Source organism: Camelus bactrianus, chromosome 26, assembly GCF_048773025.1.
Source record: "Camelus bactrianus isolate YW-2024 breed Bactrian camel chromosome 26, ASM4877302v1, whole genome shotgun sequence".
Taxonomy (NCBI): domain Eukaryota; kingdom Metazoa; phylum Chordata; class Mammalia; order Artiodactyla; family Camelidae; genus Camelus; species Camelus bactrianus.
Genome location: NC_133564.1, coordinates 9,031,733 through 9,049,987, shown reverse-complemented (window position 1 = coordinate 9,049,987; position 18,255 = coordinate 9,031,733). Strand labels below are relative to the sequence as shown.

Below are 18,255 nucleotides of genomic sequence, written 5' to 3'. Positions count from 1 at the left end.
CTGTAATTCTCAAAGAATGAGTGTCCATTTTCCAGTATTCTCATTAAAACTCTGATTGTGATTGTCTGTTGCTATTTTAAATATTACTGTTACATTAAGATTTTTAACTCTTGTGAAAATAAAAATGTATAGGAACGTCTAGGGTTGATGAAGTGTCAGGACTCACATTAATTCCTTTATGCATACTTGCAAGCATAGAGGTCTTCACTATTACATTCACTAAAACCATTTGCAGTTCTTTTCTGTGACCTTATCCTGTCCTATTGTCTTTAAAAGATCACATTCTTATGAGTTGCTTTCACTTTTGTGGTTTGAGTTTATATCTCTTGTCCAAGTCAGTATTTAGGAGTCTAGCCCTCTTCGTCAAGAGTACAAACCTGGTTTGTATTCTCTCTTTAGTCTTAAGAAACTTAGAATTAAATTTAAAGCCTGCCTTTAACAGGCACATGCCTTTATGATGTGCACTGTTACGTAACTTCTGTCCTAGCTTGCCTTACAACGAACGCTGCCTTTCCTTTATCTTGGAGTGGGTAGACAGGTAAATGTTTCTTTACAATGAAAAATGTAGTCAAAAAAGATGTATTCTTAGGAATATTTGCATAAATCCTTCAAGTAGACACTTTCAAATATATATATATACACATACATGTTTATAACTATCTCAGCTTAGTATCAGATGTGAGAAAATAGAAAAGGATGTGAGAACATTTAATAGGATATTAGAAACAAGTTTAGATGAGAAGAATGGCTGTATATTAATGATCTTATCGCATAATTAACTTATGAAATAGTTTAGTAATCCATAAAGTTGTAAACTAGTATTAGTTTTACAGTTTTTATAATTTGTAAAAAACACATTTAACATGTCAGTTGCTATCTTAATTTTGACATCTTTAAAAGGTCATTTTTATTTTTCCAGTTGTTTTTAAGGAAGGTGTAATGCTTCAAATTACTCTAAAATGATTTTAAGTAACTGAAAAAGATTCTTAGCAAAGCTGTATAAAGGGATATAAATGAACGATTGATTGATTAATATGATCCATGTGAGACTGATGAAATTAGAATGGTACCAGTAAGACCCGCCAGGAAGCAAGATTACTAAAGAGACCGTCATATGTAATTTAGTCCTAAAATGAAAGTGTACCCCAAATTCTTAGGGCTGATGAACTGTCCACCACTGCATATAACTCACTTATGGAAGCTCTCAAGCTTGATACCTACACATACTTAATATTAGAACAAGTATTTACTATTTTGATGCTTTTAAGAGGATACAGTGTGGATTCATATATACCATGTGGTTCAGATAACACGTTCTTTAATTTCAGGGATCAGATCTTGGAAAATAAGCAAGTCCTCTTGATGGGTGAAATGCTTTGTGAATGCGGGCATGCTATCTGAATGGTGTGATTTGTAGCCAGATACTTGCAGGAGATCACAGGTGATCTCAGTTCGGCATCGAGGCCATGAGAGTTGGCGTAAGTGGCTCGTCTCGAGGGGCGCGGAGGGACCTGAACTCGGCGCCGGGGAAACGTGGGTGTGGCACAATAGGAGCGTGGTTATGCATGGTGTCTCTCTGCAGGGCTGCCCAGACTCCTGTTGGCTCAGGGATGGAAAGTCCACGTGCGAATCAGCTGGGACTTCGATGCTGCGTCTCCCTGCAGCAGGTGCTGTGCGGGTGACTCACGGGTCTGCTGCTGTCACTGGCAGCGAACACGCAGTGTTACATGAGTGAGTTGACTTTGTCTCCACCAGCTTCCCCTGTCTTTTTTTCTTAGGCATCATGCCCCATAGGAAAGGGACAGTGCAGGAAAGAGTCCAGGGTCTAGAGGTTTGCTGCAGCCCCAGACACTACATCCATGAGCATGTGGTCAGTCCCCAGTGTCCCTGACTTCTTTACTGCCAGAAATGCAAGGAGCTGTGGCCAGAGGCCCAGTCGTTCTGGGGGCCTCCGAAATCTGGAAAGTCCTGACATAGGCCATCTCTAGGCTGGAAGTCAAGAAAGATGGGAACTGAGCCTCAGGGTCCTCGGTCTGTCCCCTGGAGCTTGGGTTTTGTCCCACGTCAAGGCAGAAATTCCCAAGGGAGATTGGTTTGGAAATGAGTGTCTGATGTTCCTGCCCTCCCCTTCCTTCGCCCCTTGTGGACTTGAACTTGGACCCATTGCAGTTGGGGTGGGGAGCTGTCTGGGTCCCTGGACACTTAAGCTGTGTCCCGTGGACCTGTCACCGCTCACTCTCTGGGGGGCGCAGGAAATGGGATGGAATGAGACAGCTGCCTGTTAAGCGCTAGTGTAGGATCCGGGGTTTAAGGCTTACTCGCGTAAGACCGAGGCCCTTGAGGTCTTAGGGAATTCCTCCCTGAAAAATATGGCTGCGTAGGACTTCCTTGAAAATCTAACTATCTGAATGTTTGTGATTTAAAAAAAAATCAGCAGCATACAAATGACTGAGCACGCTCAAAGTGATCTTTCTTCCTGAGTGCGGCTCGTGTGGCAGGAGGAACAGCACCGTGGAGCCCAGGCACGCTGGGCGTGGAGACAGGCCGGGCTCCCTGGTAACTCGGAGGCTTTGGGCGAATCCCTGCCCCCACTGCAAGTGGGGGATCAGATCGTGTCACTGGATTTCTGTGAGAATTTCAGAGAAGTGACACGGGAAACACCTGGAGAGTGAGTTCAAGCAGGTTGATACCTCAGCCGCACAGCTGGCTGCCCAGGTGAGGCCACCGAGGTCCCCACCTGCTGGGCGGGCTGTGGGGTTGACCCGCACCCCCGGACAGGCGCACCCAGAGCCTTCAGCACGACCGCATGACGGGGCCCAGGCAGAGCTTTGTCTCTCGGAACCGCAGTCAGTGACCTCAGAGCAGCCGTGGCCGTAGTGTACAAAACAGTGGAATGTTGCTGGATGTGGAGGTTCTTTCAACTGTTAGCTTAAAGGAAGAGCTCTTTTGTGCCCCTCTGGGCCCCCAGGAGGCCAGACGAACAAACACTGGGAGAATATTAACAAAAAAAACACTTTCTAACCTAATCTGTTCAGAACAGCTATAGACACCTGTCATGTGTGTGAAAAGATTACAGTAAAAATATAGAAGGCTAGGTAAAGAAATCTTGAGAGGAAAATTGTCATGTCACTGACTTTTTTGTGAACGAGTTTCCAGTTTTATGGATAATTTAATCACGGGCAGGAAATGTAGCTCAATTTCTGCACTGTTGATTTGAGGGTTTTCAGAAATGCCTTATGATGTATTTCTCTTTAGAAATCAACTTAGATTTTTCTCTCAAACTAAACCCTCATGAGTCAGTTGCTTGAAAGATTAATTTTTTTCCTGCTACTTTATTTGAGAAACAGTTCTTCAGTTCGAGATCAGGTCAGTCGTTTATTTTGTTTTGGTTTGTTGAGAGAGCAGAGTTATCCTTTGTTAGTTTTGTTTGACCATGTTTGCTATTCCAACATAGAGTGCCTTCTGGAGAAGCTGTAACCTTAATTTTTCTGTCATGAGCCGTCCCAGAGAATACCATGTTGAATGACCTTGAGGAAAAAGTTCGGGAACTCAGGCTGGAGAGCAGTGACCCAGGATGGTCGTGAGAGGAAGGGTAGGGAATTGGAGAAGCATGTTTCCTGTTGGTGCCTCAATCCCAGCCATGCAGCTTATGTAATAAACCAGGCAATTAACCTCTGCAAGCAGGAGAGGCTGGCAGCACGGACACACTAACAGAGTAAGTCCTAATGCAGGGCGGCTTAAACAAATACCCTTACTCAAATAAGAGCTAAGTGTCTCCTCCGGTGAGATGATGGTTTGCGTGTGAAACCTTACACGTCACCAAAAGCCAGTTTTAATGCGACCATGATGCATCGAAACCTAGTCCTCTCAACTTCTGCGACTTCTGCTTCTTGTACTGGAGTGAGGAATGGCTTTCCTTCAGTGGGACGTGTTAGTTTTCGTCTCAGAACCTGGAATTATAAGTCTTCGGGTGAGCTCAGTTTGGTCCTATGTTTTAACACCACGCCGTATAGGATGTTAATTCAGTGTGCTCTTTGTGATAGGAGAAGTGGGGTGATAGATGGTGGTGTGTGGCATTCAGTGCTAGACTGTGGAATTGGGTTAGAATTCCAGACATTTGACATCAAATCTACATCGGGCACATCGTTTAATTCCACAGCCTCAGGGTTCATGTCGCTTGCGGGATGAACTGTGGAATCACACTGGCCCTGAGGGCTGGTCTGGCCGAGGGTCGTGTCGCCTTGCCTAGGGTAGCCATCAGGTGTGTGGGGCTCCTGTTACCCCCGACTGAGCCTGCACTCCTCCGAGCAGACCCACACCCCACACAGCACATCTCCGCCTGCCTGTCAGCAACGCCTGTGTCCCACCGCGGGGGTGAGCTCCGTGGTGTCTCCCACTCACCCGGGGCTGTCCCTGCAGGGAAGAAGCGGACTGGCATTCGCTAGGCACGTGTGCTGCGTGCTGAGGAGTTGACCCCGTTAGGGTCCAGGTACTGGTGCGGGAGGCTGAAGGTCCTGTGTTGCGACAGAGAACAGGACAGTGATGGGAGGAGTCCCTGCAAGTCACATGATTTGGGGAGTAAGGATTCACCCCCAAAAAGACGAGTTTCAAAGTTTTTTATTTTGTTTTTTCTATTCTTTTCTTTCTTTTTGTCTTGTCTTTTTTTTGTGTGTGGAAACCTGTGGTAAGGTTAACATTCATAAACTCTAGACCTTCATGGTGATGACCCTGAAGCTTTGGGTTTGGGTCTAATAAAGCCTCAACCCTTCGCGATCCTGCACGATCCTGTGTCTTATGGTAATAGTGCCCGAATCAGGTGCAAGATGGCCATGCGTGGATGTGGAGGTGAATTAAGGGGGTCACTGATGAAATGCAGGTATTTTCTCCCCAAGGAGATCACAGGGGCTGATGTGTTTACACAGCAACGTAGATTCTCTATTTGAGTCCTGTTACCATTTTTTGAATCATAATGTATATAGTTTATATATAGTTTTAAAAGCTCATTGTCCCTCATTTCCTGCACCTGCTGTTGACTGGCCACCTACGTACATCACCCGCGGATCATACAGAAGACCTCTGTACGTCACTGATGGAGTATGTAGAAGACAATCTAAAATTAGACTTTATTCAGCAGGACAGGGTTCTTAAATTTCTCCAGGAACAGATGAACGTGTGAAAATATGAATGTTTAGAATACGTACGTGTTTCTATTGGGAATCACTGGTTTTAATAGCATCCTGTTCACTTTGGGCACCGGAGTCATCTGATGACAGAAACCAGGTTTTTCTTGAGCAAATAGACCTCTTTCCCTCCTGCCAGTGCCCAGGAGGCAGTTCTGATTTGGTAAAGGCAGGTGGAGGGTGTTGGGGGGAGAGCGTGCGTGTGTTCAGGCTCAGAATGGAGTCCCCAGGTAAGCTGGCCGCACGTTGCCAGGTGCCCTGAACGCGGGCGTGGTTACCGTCTCTGCATCTTCCAGTCAGCAGTGAGGGTACATCAGATTAGTAAACCTTCATTTCTTCTTCATCTCCGTTCACTGGAAATGTGGATTTGCTTTAATGACCAGCGCACAAGCCGCTTCCTCCTTTTCTTTGCTTTGACATGTTCAGGGCTCTTCTCAAGCCCACGGTTATGGGACTTGGTGGGTTTTATTCTTGTTGTCCGTCACTTTGTGGGAGCTGTGGGGACGTCGCAGCGGTGGGCTCCTGAGCAACACGGCTGAACTGGAAAACGCACTTGTGCCGTCAGGCCCTCAGCCTCCGTGTTCCTGGATCCAGACAGTTAACGTGCCTCATCCTAATTTGTGAAAGAATCAAAACCGCTAATTCTGAGATGAGACCAAAAATAAGGTCACTCGCTGGAGCTTCCAGTCGAGGAACCTGCTTTAACATAATCACTAGTCATGCTGATCACACCCACGTATTTTAACAAGGCTTTTTCTTATGCTCCTGTTACTACATGTGAACTTTCCCCAGGGGCCAGTATGTCCAGGTTCTCATCGTGCCTGTGTCTGTCCTCGTCGGTGAACTTCACCAGGGCCCTGCAGGTGTGTGCGCAGCCCTCTGAGAACGCACTGGCGAGCACCAAGAGTGAGTGGATGTGGGTTGTCTTTGTAGCCTTTAGAAATGCAGTGTTTATTTGAAATAGCCCCCTTTACACAGTTGTTACCCAATATTTAAATATTTTAAAGTGTACACACATGTAGTTAATCCCCCAGCTGCATAACGTTGCCTCCTATCCCAGCATCTCCTCTTGCCAGTCTCCCCTGTGGACTGGGGAAGCGTGGGCTGCCTTTCCAGTACAAGCTGGACTCGTGGGCGACCGCGGTTTAGAGGAGGAGACGCCTCGTCCCTGTGTAGGGACGCCCGGCGTCCTCTGTTCCTCTCCTCCCATCTCTTCCTCCTCTTCAGCTGCCTCTGGTTTTCACCGAGGCAGAGTCACTCTGCAGGTTCGCATGAGAGAGTCAGAGAACCAGGCTGGGGTGTGGCTGCGGGGAGCCGGCAGGTCAGGAGGGAGCAAGGACAGCTGAGGAGCAGTTAGTCCACACCCAGTTCTGTCTCTCACCTTTCTCCTTTCTGCTTCAGTGTGCCTGTGCACACCTGTGTACATGTAGGTGGTCCCCAACTCAACGTTTTTGGGCTTGATGCTGATGGGAAAGCAATCATTAGAAGCCAGGCTTCGGGTTTTTGAGTTGTGATCTTTCCATTCTGGAGACACGTGGTCTGATCTCTGTCGTGATGCTGAGCAGAGATGCCCACGGCTCCTGGTCAGTCACATGACCGCAAGGGTGAACAGAGGATACACTTAGAACCATCCTGTTTTTCACTTCCAGTAGAGTATGTCAGAAATGACATGAGATGTTCGCCACTTGATGATGATACAGGCTTTGTGTTAGCCTGCAGGTGGGCAAAACGTAGCTAATGGAAGGATCTGAGCCCACGAAGGTAGGCTGGGCGAAGCTGTGATGTTTGATGGGTTAAGTGTATCCAGTGCATTTTTGACTTAGGATAGTTTCAATTTAGGATGGGTTTTCCAGGACGTAACCCCATTGTAAGTCGAGGAAGGTCGACTTAGAAGGTTAATTCTAAGTGCAGTTGATTACATTTAACTGCCTAACTACTGGGCTCAGGTTTCAATTTTATACAGGAAGTGAGATTGACAATTAAGAAGGAAATCTCAATGTGAAATACATTGTCTGATAGCAGAGTGAAATAAGAAACTGCGTATCATTTCAGGTCTTTGCGATATGTTCCTAATACGATTCAGCCCTAACCCTTCCACTTGCTGGATATCAGTTAGGGTCCTGCCTCATTTCTCACAGCTGTGCTGAAATTTGGATGAGCATCAAATGTACTAACCCTCAGACGAGAAAATAAAGCAGGAAGCCACTGAGTTATTCTCAACTAGCTCAGGGCTTATCTGAAATCTTAACATGAAAAAGTGGCAAACCTCAGGAAAAAAAAAAAGATTGAAAAGAGATCTTGATAGAAAAATCCTACTAATGGATTTTGCACTAGAAAGACAATTTCTGGATCCTTACCAGTCAGGTGGGGATGACGTTGATAGCATGAAAGGCTGGAGAGGAGAGGAGGTGAACATTGGAGTAAAGGACTTCCCATCATACCTCTGCGTGGGAGAGGCTGCTACTATTTTAATGACATTTATAAACGTGCTGATTCTGTTGTCATGACAAAGTCACACGTAAAGGATGTTTCATGCTTGGGGGCAAAATCTGCTTGGATTTTTCTTGTTTCCAATGGTGCATTATAGACATTGTAATCGTGAAATCACTTTCTCAGAAGAGCTTGATGCATGGATAAGAAAGACGGTCAGTGGAATTAATTCTTGGCAAGTTCATTCAGAATGGAATTTGCAGGACGTTTATGTTTCTCCAGAGGCGCTTGTAGGAGAGAGTAGTGTTCAGCCAGGAGTGATCTCCCATAGGACGAAAATTCTATTTAGTGCAAACTAAGACATGCTAAGTGCATCACGCCACTGCAAATGAGGGAGGTGCCTCTCAGGATTCTAGGGAGACGTAAATTATATACTGACCATGATATGAGCAAAGATACGTTTAAAGAAAATGAGGGTGTTTTGTTTTGGGTTGTTTGTTTTTAATGATGTGAGCCTCTTAGGAAGGAAGGACACAAGTTACAGCAAATGCAGTGGTTTAATTGCTACATATACACGTGTGTGTGTATTTCTTTTTTTAAGCTCCAAAACAGGAAATGTGGTTGTAGACAATGTCTCCTCCAAGGCAGTCATGCAGTGGGAACCCCATGCCTCACTCCTGCGGAGAGGTGACACCCGACTGGGAAATGCGGTGTTTCCAGGACGTTGCCAGACCGAAGGGCACACCCAGCACAGTTTGCACACAGACTTGTTTTGTGGAACCTGGCCCAGTCAGTTCTATTAAACAGTGAACTTACATGATTCACAAATTTGATTTTTTTTTTTTTTAAGTTTGTTTCTTCTTTCTGGCTGATGGGGGAGAACTCTGGCTGTCGGCTGGTGGGAGACTGTTTTCATGGAAAGTCATTTAATTGGTAAAATATTAAATAAATTACTCTTTAAGATCGTTGCTGTCTCTTAGGGTGTGCGTGTACTCTCACTTCTAATGTTAAGCCTGCTTATGATCTGTGTCGTGAGGTTATCCACGTTGGCATTTGGTATGAAATATTATGTTATCAAACATTGAATATTAATGTGAATTTGGCAACATTGAGGTTTACAGAGATTTTCTTTAAGGCAATTACACTGACTGAAGAGAAGGTTTAATTTAGTCATTTTTTTCCTAATTTACTTAAAATATACACTTGACATTTTAACTAAACTGTAGTTTTAATGCTATTTACATTTTAAAGTCACAATGACGGTGCAGTGTGTACGACGTGTAATTTAGGAGTTCCCCTCTGTTTAATGGAGAGTGGTGACTTCCTTATTAACTTATGTGAAGTAAACTCTGCCGAGGTTCTCACTCAATTTCTTATTTTTTTGTTCAGCATCACCACTTATAACGCTCAAGATTATTGCGTTGGTATCAATGATCTGAGAATCTTGGAAGATAGTGGAGTGCAAAATATTTTGGATTTATTTCTAAGTGGAACCCCTCCTAGTGACTTCCTGAGAGATGGGAGAATAAACTCACTCAGTTCTGAAGCTCGTGTTCCTGCCGAGTGAACATGTACCGAGGATGCAGAAGTGCTGCCCTGGACGGTCCCCGCTTTACCCAGCGATCACTCGTCTCTGACAGGCGTTTCCCTGGCGTGCTGGATGTGGGAGGGGAATTACTTTCTCCCGGCAGAATACACAATAAATGAGATTCTGTAGGACAGCAGGCAAGCAAGCAGCTAGAGACAGACAGACAGAGCGGCTGTGTGGGACCTACACTACCTATGCCTTTTTTTTCTTTTTTTAATTGAGAGTGAAATTGATTTCTTTTGATTTTTTTTTAAAAAAAATATGTATTTTTTGGTGGGAGAAGGTAATTAGGCTTGTTTGTTTGTTTATTTGATGGAGGTACTGGGGATTGAACCCAAGACCTTGTGCCTGCGAAGCAGGCACTCTTAACACTGAGCTGTACCCCCCACCCCAGCTTCTGTCAATTTCTGTCCATATTCTGATAGTATTCCCTTTTCTAACCATTTTCTCGCTCTTCCCACGAATGATTCACCAAGGGCATCAGATGAAGTCCTAATGCTTTGAGTAAGGACAGGAGGGTTGTTTTCAACGGTGGCCACCGTGCTTCTCAGCCCCACTCTGAAGAAGTAGGTCACATGTGCGCAGGTTGAAGGGATGTTGGGTTTGATAGAAATGGTGAGGGGGGAGCTGTCTTTATTGTCTGTCTTTCTTGATTTTGTGGACTTGCACTGCGCGAATCCTCTGGATTAGTTGCGTCTGGAGATAAAGTGGCTTTCAGAGATACAAAGATACACGGAAGGCAGTAAGGAAAGGCTTCGAAGGGACACAAAGGTACAGAATGTACAGTGAGGCTACCAGAAACATTCGCACGTTTCTTAGGAAAGGCCGGAAATTTGGTTCTGTGTTTTCTTTTAGTTGACACTAGGAGAATCTTGAAATCAACTTGTTTGTAAGAACACAGGTTTCTCAGAGGAAGATAATTCTGAGATTTATCCCGGGGTTCTCGCGCGAGGGCTGTGAGTGATGTCCCATGGAGGATCCGGCAGTGCACATGTCTGCAGAGACGGAGGAGTGAGGCCCTCCCTGCCCGTCTGACTGCATTCCTCACGCTGCGCCCGTGTGATGGGGTGATTCGTGGCTGTAAACGTTGGAACCACAGATTTAACTCTTGCATGTTCTTCATGATTGACTGGATCGAAGCATACTCGCCCACCCCGCTCAGCCACCAGGGGACTTCATTCTTTTGCCCTCAAATATGAATGATTTCATTCCATTTCAGCAATTTTGAGCAAATCACATGTATATATTTTATCTACATTTGTGTGTGTTCAACTTCCCCAAACTACCAAACAGTAGTCCTACAACATCGTTTTCAGAACCATTAATATCTTGTTACTTTTTTCCTGATAATAGTTTGACTATTTCCCTTCATACTCACAATTCCTGACAAAAGTCATTCATTAAAGAAAATATCAATGTGTATTTAAAGTGTTACATTATTTGATATCTAAACCTACGCTATTAAATATTTAAAACTTCCAAACTATCACTAAATAAAAGAATCCTCAACTTTTTTGTTCAGTTTATTTTTGAACCTAATGAATGTTTTATTATTAAATACTATGGGTCTTTTTTTTTTCTACTAATTTGATTTTAATCTCTTTATCTATTTTTGAGTGCCTCTGTTCAAACCTCTCCAATCTGTTGTTTTATTAAACGTTTAAATTCGAGATAATCATAAGATTTACACGCACCTGTAAAGAATAGTACAGATTTTGTGTACTCTTTATCCAGTTCCCTAAAAGGTAACGCCTTACAAAACAGTAGGACCATAACACTGCCAGGGTAGCTGCATTGAAACTGTCAAGATGCAGGACTTAAGGATCCCTCTGTTGGTTCTTTTATAGCCACGCCCACTTCCCTCCTGTCCCAACCCCCTCCTTAACACCTGGCCTCAAATAACCTGTTTCCCTTTGCAGTAAGTTTGCCATTTCAGGAATGTTAGTCATACAGTATGTGATCCATTTAGGACTGACTCCCCCCCCCCCTGCATAATTCTCTGGAGGTTCATCCAGGTGTTGTAAATCAATAGTTCATTTCTCTTTATTGCTGAGTAGTAAGACATAGTATAGACATACCTCTGTCTGTGAACCATTCACCTCTTGAAGGACATCAGAGTTATTTCCAGTTTTTGATTATTAAATGTATAGACTTTGTGCAGGTTTTGTGTGAACGTAAGTCTTCATTTCTCTGGGGGAAAATGCTTAGGAGAATGATTGCTTGGTCATATGATAATGGCACGTTGAATTTTGTAAGATGCCGTCAAACTCTTTTCCAAAGTGGCTGTGCCCACTAGCAATACATGAACCCTCCACTTGCTCCGTGTTCTAGCCAGCGTTGGGTATTGTCACTTTAAAAAAAAAATTAGCCCTTCCGAGTAGGTGTATAGTGATGTTTCTTTGTGGTTTTAAATTTGCATTTCCCTAATGATGGGTGCTGTGGAACATCCTTTCATGTGCTCATTTGCCATCTGCATGTCCTTTTAGATGAAATGACACTTTGTTTTTTGCTGTTTTCTAATTACATTATTTGTTCTTACTGTGCAGTCCTCAGAGTTGTTTTTTATATATTCTGAATACTTGTCCTTGTCAGTTATGTGGTTTGTAGATATTTCCTGCGTCTGTAGCATCTTTTCATTCCTTACCAGGAGAAGCTTTTAATTTTTACGAAGTTTGATGTATCACTTCTTCCTTGTGTGGATCAGGCTTTTGGTGTCTAGCCTAGAAACTCTCTGGCAAGTCCTCGATCCTAAAGTTTCCCTAAAAGTTGTGTAGTTATACATTTTATGTTTGTGTCTGTGTTCCATATTGAGCTGATTATCATATAGGGTGTGAGACTGAAGTCCAGGCCCCTTTGTTGTTTTGCCTCCAGTTGTTCCAGCACCGTTTGTTGGAAGATTTTCTTTACTCCACTGCGTTGCCTTTGCAACATTTGGGCATATTTACGTGGGTCTGTTTTTAGGTTCTGTTTTGATCCACTGTTTTGATGGATGGCTCTATCCCTTTGCTGGTACCACATGGTTTTGGTTTCTGTAGTTACAAATTAAGTCTTGAAAATGGGTAGATTGATTCATCCTGTTTTATTCTTTTTCAAAGGTCTTTAAGCTATTCTATTCTGTTTTGTTTTTTTTTTTACTTTCTGTATACATTTTAGGAGAATCTTGTCCATATCTAAAAAAAAAATTCTTGCTGGAATTTTGTTAGAAATTGTATCAAACCTGTATATAAACCCGAGGAAAACTGACACCTTTACAACACTGAGGCTTCCAGTCTATGACATGGTGTATTTCTCTGTTATGTTTATTCATTGCTTTCTTCAGCATAATACAGTTTTCAAGATACAGTTTTGTACCTGTTAAGTGTTTATTGACTGATTGCAAGAGGCGTGGTACCTTTAATGTGGGCGTCCATGTGTTCAGTGTTAGTATGTATAAATAAAATTGAATTTTATATGTTCATTTTGTATGCTGGGCACTGGCTAATTTCAAGTATGAGCTCTAGGAGTTTTCATATGGAATCCTTGGCATAATCTGTCAGGTAACTGTGTCACCTGCAAATAGAGGCAGTTTGATTTTTTCCTTTCTCATCTCTGCATTTATTTCCTTTTCTTGACTTATTATACTGGCTGGATTTTCCAGCACAATGTTGAATAGAAGTGGTGAAAACAGGCCTTTTTGCCTGTTCTCAATCTTAGGGAGAAGCACCCAGTCTCCCCTCCCCAAATTTAATGTCAGATGTAGGTTTTTTGTAGATACTCATTGTCAAGTTGAGAAAGTTTGCCTTCATTTATATTTTGCTGAGAGGTTTTTCTGATTGGATATTTAAATTAGCCAAATGCTTTTTCCTACAGAGATCACTGTAATTTTGTGGTTTTATCCTGTGGAATTGGGAGTACAGGCTTCATCATGTGGATTTTGGAAGCAACAGCCCCACCCTTAGCACAGGGTGACACTAGGGCCGCAGCGGGCGTGAGGAGGCGTTCCGTCCGCTGCTGTTTTCTGGAAGAGATGGTGTAAAATTGTTGGCAGCTGTTTAGATGCTGGGTAGATGCCTCAGAGCATCTGGGTACGTGCCTCAGCGCAGGTAACGAGCAGCACTGTCAGCTGGGCGGCCCGCGCACAGCGAAGCCTTCCCTCTCAGCCCTGGAGCCCGGGAGGCCCAAGCTCGAGGTGCGGGCGGACTCGCGGTCCGGGTAGGCCCGCGCCGCGTCTCAGAGACGCGTCTTCCCGCCGCGCCCCACGCGTCCTGAGGGGCGAGGGGCTCTGCGCCGTCGGCGCTGCGGGGCGCCCCGCCCTCGCGTCTCGCCGCCACCCGAGCCCTGCAGGCCCCACGCGGGGGGACGGGTTCCCGCGTGTGGATGTGGGTGACCTCGTCCCCTCTGTGCAAGGAGAGCCGCGTGAAGCCGTCCGGGCCCGCACGTTTCTGGGGGGCGGTTTCCGCAGTTCGAGGGCTATTCGGTTTTCTGTTTCCTTCCGAAAGTCGTGGTCCTTTGTTGTGTCTTTTTAAGGCGGTGGCCAATGTCATTTAGTTGTCAGACTGTTGGGTGTGGTTTTTGTGGCATCTTTCTCCGTGTCTGTGGGTCTCTAGTGACACTGGCAGTTCAGTCCTGATGTTAGGACCCCCTCTTTTTTTTTTTTTTTTTTTCCTGTCATTCCTGCTACATTTGTTATTTTGTTGATCTTTTCAAGGAATTAACCTTTGGTTCATTGCTTTTCTCTGTCATTTTTCAGTTACATTCATGTTGACATGTGTCTGTAATTTCTTGCCTTCTGTTGGCATTAAGTTCTGCTCTTTCCTAAGCTCTTGAGATGGGAGCTTGGGTTATAAATACGAGAATTTTCCTCTTTTCTGACGTCTGTTTTCAGTGCCGTTCATTTCCCTCTCAGCAACACTCAGCCAAATCCTACAGATTTTGATACTTTGCATTTTTATTTTATTCAGTTTAGTGTGTTTTTGTAATTTTCCCTTGAACCTCTTTGATGCGTGGATTATGTCGCGGTGTGCTGTTCAGCGGTGGGCAGTTGCCCTGTCGTTTTTCTCTTACTTGTTTCTAGTTTGGTTCTACAACTGCAGTGGTTATAATTAGGTATTTAATACCGTAGGCTCCCTGGCAAGACAGTTTCCCCTGCTAGGGGTGAGTGTTCAGGTTTTGTTTCTGTGTGATCACACTACACTAAGCCACATATCTGTAGACAAACTACTTAATGAGCAAATTATAGGTTAAATGCACGTTGGTGAAGCATCTCCTTGACCTCTTTGAAAAGCTGTTTGTAAAGTATTAGGCATAAAATTGCCCTTGTTCACTCCTTCAGAGTTCTGACTCTGTCGTCATTAAAATGTCTAAGTATATCCCAGCCTAGTGAAAAGTGAACCACATGTCTTAGAACCCCAAAGATGGGTCTTGAAAACCAAGCAGTATCTTACTTGCTTTACTCAGTTCGTCTGACCTCTGCTTAAGGTAGTCATTCGTTCTTATTTATGATGCTCTGACTAGGATCTGCTTTCTTTTCAAGAGAAACTGATTTATTGGGAGGGAGACAGCAAGAATAAGCACCTGAAGGGTGACGTGTGACAACACACCATCTAATAATTTAGGAGGAAGATAAACTCAGAAGCACATGCAGTGCCATCTGCTTCCTGTAGCGTGTGTGAGGATGGCTTTGCCTTGTTGTAAGTTCTGCATGCTCGGTTTAAGACAATGGTGGTATTGTACAGTTCTTTCCAGAAAGAATCTTTTCAAAGATGGTTTCAATAAGCAGACTTGAGCATGCTAATTTTGGTTACCTGGCAACGCCTTGTATGGATCATATAACTGTCAATGACTTATGTCAAATAAATATGCCCCAGTGGCAAGACGAATCGAACATCTTCACCCAGTAAGCTTCCGTAACAACTTTATGCTTTTTTAACTCTATTCACGTCTTTTTGAAATGTAGGTTATCGGGATTTCAGCTGCCTTCCTCCATCGTCAGCACCGGCTCCGTCCTCACGCTGTGGTTCACGACCGACTTCGCCGTGAGTGCCCAGGGTTTCAGAGCCCTGTATGAAGGTAGGCTGCCCCCCGTGTCGCGCACACACTCCTTGGCTGCGTGACCTCACTCTGGCTGCTCCGGGCTGCAGATTTTGATGCAGATGGAAGCTGCTTTTTCAGTTTAGTGGTGGAAACGTTTGGCTTGTATGTATGAACGTGATGATGGGAGAACACTACTGACCGTAACAGCCAGAACTGCTAGCAGAGAACGTGTATTGAGAGTTTTCCCTTCACTGGTGGTGGTTTCTGACTGGAAGAGCGGTTCTTTTGACATGTAGCAGAGAAGTTGTGAAGATTTCAAATACCAATTACTAGCTCTCCTTTTCTGGGAAGAATGCATTCTTAACACAGAAGCGTTTTCTTAAAATTATTGCTCAACGATAATACTGATAGTTGGTGCTTAAGTAAAGGAAATTCCATTACGTGAGTTTTCGTGGTCGACGCGGAAGCTTGGAATTGAGAAAATTGTTTTGGCTGTATTGTTCGGTGCTGGCAAGGCGTCGGGAGTGCGTTTTGTTTGTTTTGTGTTTTCGGATTTCTTGCTGCGATGCTTTTGGGGTCTGGCTATTCTTATTAACTATTTGGGGCAGAAATTTTAAAAACATGAGAGTTCACACTTCGATAGAGGGATTGATACAAATGATCACTTTCAGCATTCAGTTTTAAGAAATTGCAAAAGTCGTACTTGAAGTGCAAATGTTGAGGTCTGTGTAGTCTTGCTTCACATAGATACTTTACACGCATTTTAGCTTTTGTGTGTGTGACGCAAAGGCTTTTACTTCTAACGCATACTCTGGAGCCTGTGAACTGAAAAAGATATACAGGTAGGGGGAGGCCTGTCCCTGTTTATAACGCACACCATTCATCAGGGCGTCTTTCTGAGGTGAGTCGTGTCTGTGTGTGCTCCTATTTGGAGTGCTCTGTGCACTGGGGCAAAAACCATTCTTTGCAAAAAGATAAAATCTACATGTGCTTGGTGCAGCTGAACTTACCTGCTGTGCAGTTTTCAGAAAATATAAGGGTAGAATGTCCTCTTTGCAATTTATCCTTTAATTTGAAGTCTTTACTGTGGAATGATGCTGACATTCTGACTCCAGTGTTGGCCAGGCCACTGTGTTTATAAATAAACCTCATCAGTGGCCTGAAAGGGTTAATCATCTTTAACGATGGTACTGACCACCAGGGAATAATTTAATTTTGGGAGCGAAAGAAGCTAGTTTAAGATCAATAGTTGCTATGAGCTTTCAAATTCGCCTGTACACCTTAATGCAGTTTCTTTTTCATGTAGCATTACAACAATGTTTCTGCAGCAATCTATCCTAGCTCCTGGGGAACATAACTTGTCCAGTCGACATACGTGGTATTTGCTCAGAAGGCTGATGGTGCTTCCACATTTTGGAACCCTTGGGAATTCTCCTCCCCTTTCTGAGAAAGTGGATACTTGAATATCATGCTTTGATGAATTTAGTAAGATGAATGTTGCAGAAACTCTGTTGATGCCGAATGATTGCCAGCGAGTAACTGTACTGAATCTTTCTGGGCTGCTGTTGATGTTAGGGGTTGTCATGATGGTATAAAAAAAAAATGGTGAGAGTGTCCCTGGGAAAATACTTGTGAGTTATTATCAAAATTGGAAAAATGACTAGAAATGTAAACGGGACCAATTAAGTTAAATGTATTTAAAATTTTGATATGTGAAGATGTGTCTTTTGAAATTTGTGTTTTAAATAGTGACATTACAATACAGTCTGGTATTTACAAGTAAATAAAAGCCGTTATTTTGAAAGAAAAAGATAACTATTAAAACTTCGTCAGCAAAACAAAATTTGTATACGGTATTGAATATCCCTATTTGTGAAATATTTCTCCATTAGCTGAAAGGTCTAGTGGGAAAATAAAATTGTACTATATAGAAAAACAAAGTTACAGTCTAAACAGAAGATTAAAGACAAGAGAATTTATCTAGAAGAGAGTAAAGCTTTCACTGTAAATATCAATTGATTTATCAATAATGTCAGTTCCCACAGGGAATGTAGACATGACTGTAACTTACCAGTGTGCTGGTCATGGGAAAAAGTGAGAGTTTTATGAAAAACAGTGTATAAAATATGCAAATACACCTATTCACATATAATATTAAGTAGAATCAATGATAATGGTCAGAAAAAAGATCTGAAGTTGTTATGTGACCAGAACATTGAGTCCCATCGGTCCTCATGTTGATGAGACCACATCAAATAATTAATGTAAGCCAAATAATATAATAAAATGTTCATATCTTATTCAAGACCTCTTAAGAAAATTTAATTTAGAAATATAATACTAAATAAGTTTTTAAAAACTTCTCTTGTTATTAAACCATTACTAATTTTTTTCCAATTAAAATTAGGATTTATTTAGTTTTATCAGACTGAGGTTTAAAATTTTAATTTAAATTTATTTTCTTGAGTTGGAGAAAATCTTCCAAACTTAAAAAAAACTGTGTACATGATAACTTTTATAATAAACTTAATCTGGACATTGAACTTTATAGTTTGTTAGCAGTAGTTTGGAAGAGGTGCTGTTTACATAAATTCTTATTTGCACCTGGAAATATTAAGCTAACTAATTAGCGTGGAAATGATAAATTGAAATATTCTAATCAGTGCATTCAGTCATTGAATTTAACCCTGGAAATCCAATAGAAATATTTATAAATTTCACACTAACCTTATCCACACACAATAATAACTCTCTAAATAATGAAGAAGTTGATAAATGGTTGCTGCAATCAATATATTTTAACCCACAAGTATAGAATAATGAAGTTCCTAATTTAGCAGGGTGTTTTATAATGTTATATTTCCTAGTTCCATCACTGAACATTATCCTTTATGATCAACCAAATAATTTGCATAATTTTCTTTGGTAAATTTATAAGAAACAATATTGGGATTGCACAATTTACAGTGAGATAGATTACAATCAAAATTCCTACATTTGTCCAACACTGAAGTACTTTGTATATAAATCGCACTTATTCATGCA

General features: G+C 42.7%; 1 protein-coding gene across 1 annotated transcript in view; it reads left to right on the top strand.

Annotated features, from left to right (window-relative positions):
* CSMD1 (CUB and Sushi multiple domains 1) overlaps positions 1 to 18,255 on the top strand; it is a 1,327,842-nt gene that overhangs the window by 405,166 nt on the left and 904,421 nt on the right. The window contains exon 3 of the mRNA XM_074353379.1: positions 15,134 to 15,246. Within this exon, the coding sequence (XP_074209480.1) occupies positions 15,134 to 15,246 (113 nt within the window). The remainder of the gene's footprint in view (positions 1 to 15,133; positions 15,247 to 18,255) is intronic.